This window comes from Corylus avellana, chromosome ca2 (genome assembly GCF_901000735.1).
Source record: "Corylus avellana chromosome ca2, CavTom2PMs-1.0".
Classification (NCBI taxonomy): domain Eukaryota; kingdom Viridiplantae; phylum Streptophyta; class Magnoliopsida; order Fagales; family Betulaceae; genus Corylus; species Corylus avellana.
The window spans coordinates 40,967,278-40,976,493 of NC_081542.1; the positions used below are offsets into that span (position 1 = coordinate 40,967,278).

General features: G+C 34.1%; 1 protein-coding gene across 1 annotated transcript; it reads right to left on the minus strand.

The window, feature by feature from the left end:
- Positions 1-3,005: 3,005 nt before the first annotated feature.
- LOC132172204 (trans-resveratrol di-O-methyltransferase-like) lies at positions 3,006-5,538 on the minus strand. Its single transcript, XM_059583663.1, has 2 exons — positions 4,659-5,538; positions 3,006-3,685 (listed from the first exon to the last, which is right to left on the minus strand). Exons 1-2 carry the CDS (start codon positions 5,514-5,516, stop codon positions 3,383-3,385), a joined length of 1,161 nt encoding a protein of 386 aa, XP_059439646.1. The 5' UTR covers positions 5,517-5,538; the 3' UTR covers positions 3,006-3,382.
- Positions 5,539-9,216: the final 3,678 nt, after the last annotated feature.

Below are 9,216 nucleotides of genomic sequence, written 5' to 3' on the forward strand. Positions count from 1 at the left end.
TAGAAAAAGCAAGTCATCTTGGTCTTGTTCAGCCTTTTACGTACAGAAAAATGCAGAATTAGAAAGACGAGCTCCAAAGTTAGTAATAAATTACAAATCTCTTAATAAAGTCTTAGAGTAGATAAGATATCCTATTCCAAACAAAAAAGATCTGATAAACATATTAAGTCAAGCCAATTTTTTTTTTCAAAATTTGATATGAAGAATGGATTTTGGCAGATCCAAATCTATGAACAAGATAAATGCAAAACACCATTTGTTACACCATTTGACCACTTTGCAAATAAATTTTCTGATGTCATCCTTAATAAAAAACCAGCTCCAAAGGTTCTTAGGATCTTTAAATTATGTTGCTGACTTTTATCAAAATCTTAGAAAACATTGTAAACCATTGAATGATTGTCTCAAAAGTAATCCTCCACCTTGGACTAATCTTCACACTTCAATTGTCTAAGAAGTCAAAAAATATGTCAAGATTTTGCCTTGTCTTGGCATTTCTGAAGTAAAAGCTTTCAAAATTGTAGAAACAGACGCCTCCAACATTGGATATGGAGGTATCCTCAAACAGAAGGTCACTCCAGATTCTTCTAAACAAATTGTTTGTTTTCATTCAGGAATTTGGGATTTAGCACAAAGTAATTATAGTACTATTAAAAAAGAGATTTTATCTATAGTACTATACATCTCAATGTTTCAAAGTGATTTGTTAAGCAAAAAATTCTTAATTCGAGTCGATTGCAAAAGTGCAAAACATGTTTTAGAAAAAGATGTTCAAAATATAGCAAGTAAACATATTTTTGTTAGATGGCAATCAATTTTAAGTATTTTTTATTTTGAAATTGAATACATCAAAGGAGAACAAAATTTTATACCTAAATGCCTCATTCATGAATTTTTGCTGGGAAAAGATGGCTGAAACGCCACACTCAAGTAAAAACAAAAATAAAACACCTTCAATCAAGTCACAGCCAAGTCATCATGTAATCCTGAGCCTGGGAAATGTAAAACCTTATGAAACATGTTCACCTATTAACATGTTCAATAAGTTTTAGGTTCTTGATTCTCCAAGACCTACTTTTTCATCAATTTTAGCATCTCCAAGTCATCTGGACCCTTACCAATTGGTAGAATGTCCTACAGCAACCATTATCCCTACCCAACAGAACTCTTCAAAATTCATACAGCAGGAAAGATTGTATACCAACTAACCAATTACCCAAATCAATAGATCCAGGTTTGTCCAAAAAACCTGTATAGAAAACCTGTTCTTTATAGAACATGACCAGCGTCACCTTAAGAATCCTTCATATCTTGTTAAAAGTTATTTCCCTCTTAAGTGAAATTTCATCCCATCTCACCCATCCAAATCCATCAATTTTTACAGAGATATTTTACTCCAAACAGCATCAATTACCAAGGATTCAGTTCCAAATAAGTTTGAACCAGAACAGAAAAGAATAATCTTTGATAAGATGTATCTAGCAAAAATTATTTCAGAAAAAGAATGGGGTAACCACCCATCTAATCTCAAAGCCTTTCCCGACCATCAAGTCCATTACAACTATTATGATTATATTGAAGCATGGTCAAAAGTACTTCTTTATCAAAACAATAATACCAGTCAGTCCTGGTATCTTTGTTTTGATAACAAATTCAGCAGTTAGCTCCCTTTATGGTTCAACAAATGGTAGCAACATCATGGGATAATCACTGAGATTTTACCTCCAGAACTTGCAGATGCATGAAAACAGTTTTCAACAGCATACAGAGTTAATGAAGCAGAAAGCCAATTTCCTTGCTTGCTCCATTTGGCAAAAAAATATAAAATCTCTTGGCTTTTCAAATGGGATTATGCCATTGATCAAGGAATTCGTAAAAGATACAGATATGTCCGTTGGTGGGACAAATTCAACATTCAAAAGATCCTTTCCTCAATACAGACAGAATTTCCATCCTTCACACTTCAAAGCCAATTCCTGGCAAATAAATCACATTTACAGATAGAAATTGCTGCAGCCATGGTTCAAGTCCAATATAAAAAACACCTCAAAGATCTTTGCAGAAGCCTTCTCCTTAAAGCTGAAGGGATTGAAGACCAAGGAGAACAAAGCCCAACTTCGTCATCCTCTTCTACAAACCAAATACAGCCTTTTTAACAAGAAGCCCAAGACCCTTATGACCTTAGTGAAGATTGAAAAAATTAAAAGTCCAAAGCTCAAATACAGCAAGCACTGTTCATCACTGTTTTGGCAGTCATCAACACTGTTCATATCGGCCAGTATTGTTCATCACTGCTCATGACGACAAGTCACTGTTCATCTACAGTGTTCAACTTTTTATCTTTCTATTTATAGCATCTTCCTGATTGTAATAGGTATTCGGTTCTTTCGGATTTCAGAATACTCTCTCTTTCTCTTCTCCCTCTCTGAACATCAGTGATATCTCACAAATATGTATGTCAGAATTTTATCCATGTATTACAAAATGTTTCATTCAATGAAAGCTTCTTCAAGCTAATTTGACATCATATTTTCGTAAGTACTTATTTTCACATACCCTATTTTCATTATGTTGATTTATGAATTTGTAATACCAATTGAAGTATCTTCAACATTTCATATTCATTTTTATGTTTATATCTTTGTGTATCCATTTAGATATTCTGTTCATATTCAACCTAGATTATTTCAAGCAGTTTATTTAAATTCAGCACTATATGTCTTTAATTCTTCCGCTTATGTTAACTTACTCGTTGAGTCCCCTTTTAGTATATATATATATACATACACACATGCGCGGTTAGCGATTTTTTCTAACCGCTTTCAAAAGTGGTTAAATAGTTAGGTGGTTAACAGGCCGCTATTAACCGTTCACTATTTTTAGCCCTAATCTGAGCTGAGTTCAAACCAAAGTTGTGAAAAAATTCTTTGACTAATAGTCAGCTTGAGCTGACAAGAGCAACACGTCAAATTTTGTGATAATAATTTCACTCAATTTTCTTTTTAACTAAAACCACCAATATTAAATAGCATTTCTCAACATGAAAAATTTAAAACCATAGAATTTGGGCCATGTCTTTATCAGCGGCACCACCAATCGTGTCTCATTATTAGGGTTGCACATCTACAGCACACTCAAGACAAGGTACGAGGAAAATTATTCAGAAGAGAACCCGACCCCACTTTCAGCCACCTGTGCATTTAAATACACTGAAACAACCTTAAAAAAAACAACTTTAATTAAGAAGCAAGATACATTAAGCTTAATTATAATTAATCTTAAAATTCATGTATATATATATATATATATATATATATATACACACATGAATTTTAAGATTAATTATATATATATATATATATTGTAGTTAATTATTTTAATCTTAAGGATGAAGCTCAATAACGGATTTCATCCCATAGGAGGCAACTATATTGTAGCGGGTGAAGCCAGCATCGAAGAAGAGCTTCTCCCATTCATTCTTCTCCCTCTCTTTTCCAGTGTTGACAACCATCATGAGTGTGTCAAAGAAGAGCTTTGTTTTAGTAATATCATCTTCATCCTTATCCTCATTTATCACCACGTCTATGATTATTACCTTTCCTCCCTTACCTTTGCTTGTAATCGCCTCTTTGCATCTCTTCAGAATGTTCACACATTCCTCATCGCTCCAATCATGCAAAATCCACTGCCAAATATTACACACACACACATATATATATATCATGTTACTATGGAAGTTTGCAAAATTCTTACGACAGATAGACACATAACTGTGGTTAAAGACATAAATACCAAAATCCAGCGGACAAGGTAGAAAGATTCATGTTTTGACCAATATTAATGGCCAAAATGAACACTAGTACTCTTTCCAAATAAAATTAGGAGGAAATTTGACTTACCCCATGATCTTTCGGTACTTCTGTAATCATACTCTTATAAAGTTTAAAAAGTTACAATGTCAAGTTGACATGCTTTAAAACTTTGCAATGTCACATCTACCATTAGAGTTTAGGGTTAAATCTTAACGGAAGATGCCAAATTGCTCAAAATAATGATCGGTTGACTCACGGCTAGTTGTGAGTCAAGCTGTTATATATATATATATATATATATTATTTAATTAGAACAACTTTATATTTTTATTAAGGTATAAAAGACATTTTGCCTATTAACAGTTTTATTTAACTATATAGTTTTATAAAGGTTGTCAATATTGACCCCTCATCAACGGCAACTTTGAGAGCTGCCGCTGTTGTCCACTCAATAGCGGCGACTTAAAGTTGCTGCTAATTGAATCTTATTAGAGGCGACCCGCAGGTCGCCGCTATTTGGGTCACTACTAAATACCTTTTTTTTTTCTTTTTTTTTTTTTGGGTATTTAGCGTCTACTATTAGCGGCGACTTGGAAGTTTCCGCTAATGACCCCTTATTAATGGCGACTTTGGAGTCGCCACTAAAAGTTTGGTCGCTAAAGACCATTTTTCTTGTAGTGTATAAATTTTAACGACAAGAGTGACATATATTGCATACTAATAAAACATCGAAATCCGATTTTGAAACCTTTTAAACCTTAAAAATACAATTACAAAAGTGCTGAAACATGATGATTAGGGTAAACGAAACGAAGCATTTCGAGATGCGGAAATATATTTGCAAACCTTAAAGAGAAGGGCATCTGCATAAGGAATAGACTGAAACATATCACCACCAACATATTTCAAGTTGGTAGTCTCCGGCAGGTTGGCAACGACGTGTGGAAGGTCAAACACCGTGCATTTGATGTGAGGGAACGCCTGAGAAATGATCCTCGCCACTGTCCCGGTACCCCCTCCAACGTCAACCAACGAGCCCAAGCCTTCAAAGATGGGCTTGTAGTCGTCAACGAGGAAGCTCATAAGCTGGGAATCACTGGCCATGGCTTCATTGAAAACGCAGCCGTACTCTGTGTTTTGGTTTAAGTAATTCGATATGCTCATCCCATGCGTTTTCTCAAAGGGCGTCAGCTCCTGAGTACTCCCCCCCCGAAGCCAATCTCCCAAGACATGCCAGGGGCTCACCAGGACAGGATCCAGCATTGCTTTAACAAATGGTGACAGGCTGGTGACATTATCTTTGACGACGAGCCTAGAGGAAGGTGTGAGACCATAGCCTTCTTCTTCTTCTTCTTTTTCTTCATCATCTTCTGGATGATTTTGATGATGATGATGAAGTTTTGTCTTAGTGAAGAAGCCGGAGTGCACCAACAAGCGCATGAGCCGGTGGAGGCAGCTGGTTTTTTTGGGGTGAATGTGAAGCTTGGAGGCCAACTGTGGAAGAGTGATGGGTCGGGCATGGGTGTGGATTATGTCGGGTATGGCTAGCTGAATGGCGCAATTGAGTGACATGGAATCTATGAAGCTGAATATGTGTTTGTACAAGTGAGACTGAACTTCAAACAGCTCAGTTGCTCCCTGGCAATGAACGATATCCATTAATTGATGATGATATCTTTGTTGCAGAGCTTCTTGCACGTACATCTCGCTCCAGCACCATCTTCTTATATAGACGGGTTTGAAGCTGCATTTTCATTTCCGGAAATTCAACACACACGTATACGTACGGAATATATATATATATATTGCAAAACTCTGTAAAACTCTGTTAAATTCAGAGAAATGATTGAATCCTTGCAATTTAAAAAAAACAAAAAAAACAAATAGGAGGGTATTTTAGTAATTTTGGTATTTATCTGTTAAGATTTCGATACACTAAATTGAGGGTTTTTGAATTTCTGACAAAATAATAAAAATTCAAGAGAATTAAGTATAACACTAAATTGAAGATTTTTGAATTTCTGACAAAATAATAAAAATTCAAGAGAATTAAGTATAATTTTTTCTACAAAAATATTACCAAAAATTTTGAAATGGATGTTATAACTTCAATTATATATGCACCACCTAAAGTATGAAAGTGAGAGTACATAGCATTTGTGTTTCTTACAAGATATTTTGACAGACCAATAATTTAGTCACCCGGGGCCATGTGTGACTTAAAAATGTTTGTACTTATGTTGGTGTAGACCAATCAGCACATGACTTCTTGGAGAGTTTAATTGACTGAAACTCTGCTCAACTCTAACTTAACCATCGCTTGAGAGAGATAGGTGTAGAATTATTGCTCGCACTTTGTCCAATAGTTTCTCAAGCGATAGTGGCTCGTGCGAACGTGATTGTTTTATATACATATATATATTCTCAATTTTGAAAATACATTCAGATGAGTCATGAAATCAATTATGAATTTTTTTTTTTTTTTTTTTTTTTTAAATGTAATGAATGAGTAAGACATATCTCAACAAGATTTTTTAATGAGTAATGTTAGAAATTACATTTTTATTATACAACTATCTCACAATGTTAAGTAAGGCTGACAATTTAACCTGTAACCTTGACACGTAGTTTTATGTTTAAGGTTTAGGTTAAACAAGTTTGGGTCATAAGCGTTTATGACCCGTTTAATAAACGTGTTGGGTTTGGGTTGACATAAACGTGTTGACAGGTTAACTGGGTTAATACGAACCCGACACTTGAACCCGCCAGCCCTAAATAGTTAAGGGCCTGTTTGAAATTGCGTTTAAAGGACCTAAAAGTATTTTTAACACTCAAAATGTTCGTTTGAAGAAAAAAAAAATACTCGTTTGGTAAAAAAATTAAAAGCGCTTTTAAGGATCTAATAAGCCTAAAAATGGCCAAAAAATACTTTTGAAAAAAAACTTAAAAATGAAGCTTTTACCCAAAAGCTCTTTTTGACTTAAAAGTTATATTTCGCAAATGCAATCCCAAACAGGCTCCAAGTGTTAGTCCCAACCAACCATTAAATTAGTCATTGTTAAAAAAAAATTACCCAAGTCCAAAAATACAAAAATGCATTTTGAGTCTTTGTTGTCCTCTTTTTTTTTTTTTTTTTTTTTTTCTTTTCTTTTCTTTCTTTTTTCTTGGGCAAAAATTTGTTACAAACTGGTTTGTCGCAAATTCATATAAACTTATTTAATAAAGTGACATTCATTTTATTAGATGAGTTTGTGGCAAATTTTTATCCCTTTTCGATTAGCAAAAAAAAAGGGAGCCCAATTAGTGAATTTTTGAAATATGTCACTAAAATGCGGCATTTATGGAAGGCGATGTTTGAATAGTGTTACTATTCACGCATCAATATTCATGCTTTGAAATGTGATGTTTCAATAGTGTTGCTAATTCATGCGCTAAATGCGATGTTTGAATAGTTTACTATTCACGAGTGAAATGCGGCATTTGAATAGTATTAGTATTCACACGTCACTACTTACGTTTGAAAGGTCGTGCCATTTGAACAGTGTGTTATTGTTCAAACGACACTAATTAATAACTTGTAAAAAATTTGGCACTCAAAATTTGCGTTTATAACAACCACACACCCAAGAATTTCAAAATTTCTCCCTAAGGTGGGGGTGGCGTTTCGGCCCAACCCTAGGGCAGGGCCACCCTCCACCTCACGAGGGGTGGCTCGCAGGCCACCCCTAAGGTGGGGGTGGCCTTTCAAGCAGCCACCCCTCTAATTTATTATTATTTTTTTAAAAAATAAAATTCTTTTGAATGTTTTTTTTTAGATTAATTTGAATTTTTTTTTTTATAATTTTTTTAGTATTATAAATTGTTTTTGATATATACATATTTTTTTAATAAAAGAGTAGTGATGCTTGAATAGTGCAAGTGTCACATTCCAAAAATGGTGATGCTTGCTTGAACAAATGTCACATTGTAATGGCGTTTTCACTGTACAAACGTCACTACTATTGTATCCAGTCACTATGTTTAGAGTCTTTTGCCAAATGTCACTATGCAAACGTTACTACATCAATAGTGACATTTTTTGGACTTAAAATGTCATCTTCCAAAAGTCACTATTTGATAGTTTTTTTTTTTTTTTTTTTCAGTGAATTCCTTTATTGCTTAGGAAAAAAAAAAAAAAAAAAAAAAAAAGAGATTACCGTTTTAGAAAGATCTCATGAGAAGATTTTTCTCTGAAATTAAGACTATAAATTACCTGCCATGTTTGCAATTACATACATTTAGTCTTCGAATAATTCATTAAATGAAAAGAGGGAAAACAGGAATTGTATAAAACCATAGCACTTGATTTCAATGGGCCAAACATCCCAAGTCCTGAGGGGTGGAATACGATGCATTAGTTTAATTCCGATCATTGCTAGAAAATCAAAATCTTTTTGTATCAACCAAGCAATGAAAAAGATTTTCACTACAATGTCAAAGGTCCCAAACAAACAATAGAAAATTAGTGATTTTCCCCTTTTTCCTCGGAAACCATTTTAAATCAAAAGAAATGAATTTTAAGTGCTACCTAGCTAGTGATACCTTAAGCTTCTTAGATAACCCTAACCCATCCCCACCCCAAAATAAACTGGTACACTCAAATGATATATATGCCTACAATAACAATCTAGCAATGCCTCTTTAGTTATATACATGAATTTGAGTTGATTATAATACAATAGAATAATGATACACTTACTCATACTTGCTTAATTACACCAATTTTTTCACACCTATATGTTTCTTTTAAAACTACCATTGAATATGAGATGACTTTTTATTAGATTTTAGGGTTAAATACCTTATTCACCCATGGGGTTTCACAACTTTATTTTTTGACCCCTAATTTACTTTTGATCACAGGAGGTACATGCGGTTTGCCTAAAGACCGAGATGGTCCTTCCATCCATTTGCCGTTAGTAGACTTAACGGAAATCCACGTCATTTACTTGGAGACCAATTACATTTCAATACGTGTCCTAATTGCCAAATCATCAAATATGACTGGATTCACACCCTTGCAACGTAATAATTTTTTTTTATAAGTAATAAATTAAAAGTGAATCGTAGGAATCAAAAAATAAAGTTGTAAAACCCCAGGGAGTAAATAAGTATTTAACTCTAGATTTTATTTTAATAGTGGTTTTAAAAACCATCTATAGGTGTGAGGAAATAGGTGCAACGAAGTGAGTAAGTGCAACCACTCCTCTCGAAACAATAATTGGATGACTAAAATTGACATGCATATCAACCACATCCACACACAAACCAAAAGATTGATACCTACATAAGGAACTCGAGTCTCGAAATACTAAGAGTTGGAAGGTGTTTTGAAAGATAAGTGGTAAGCAGACACGGAGGGAGG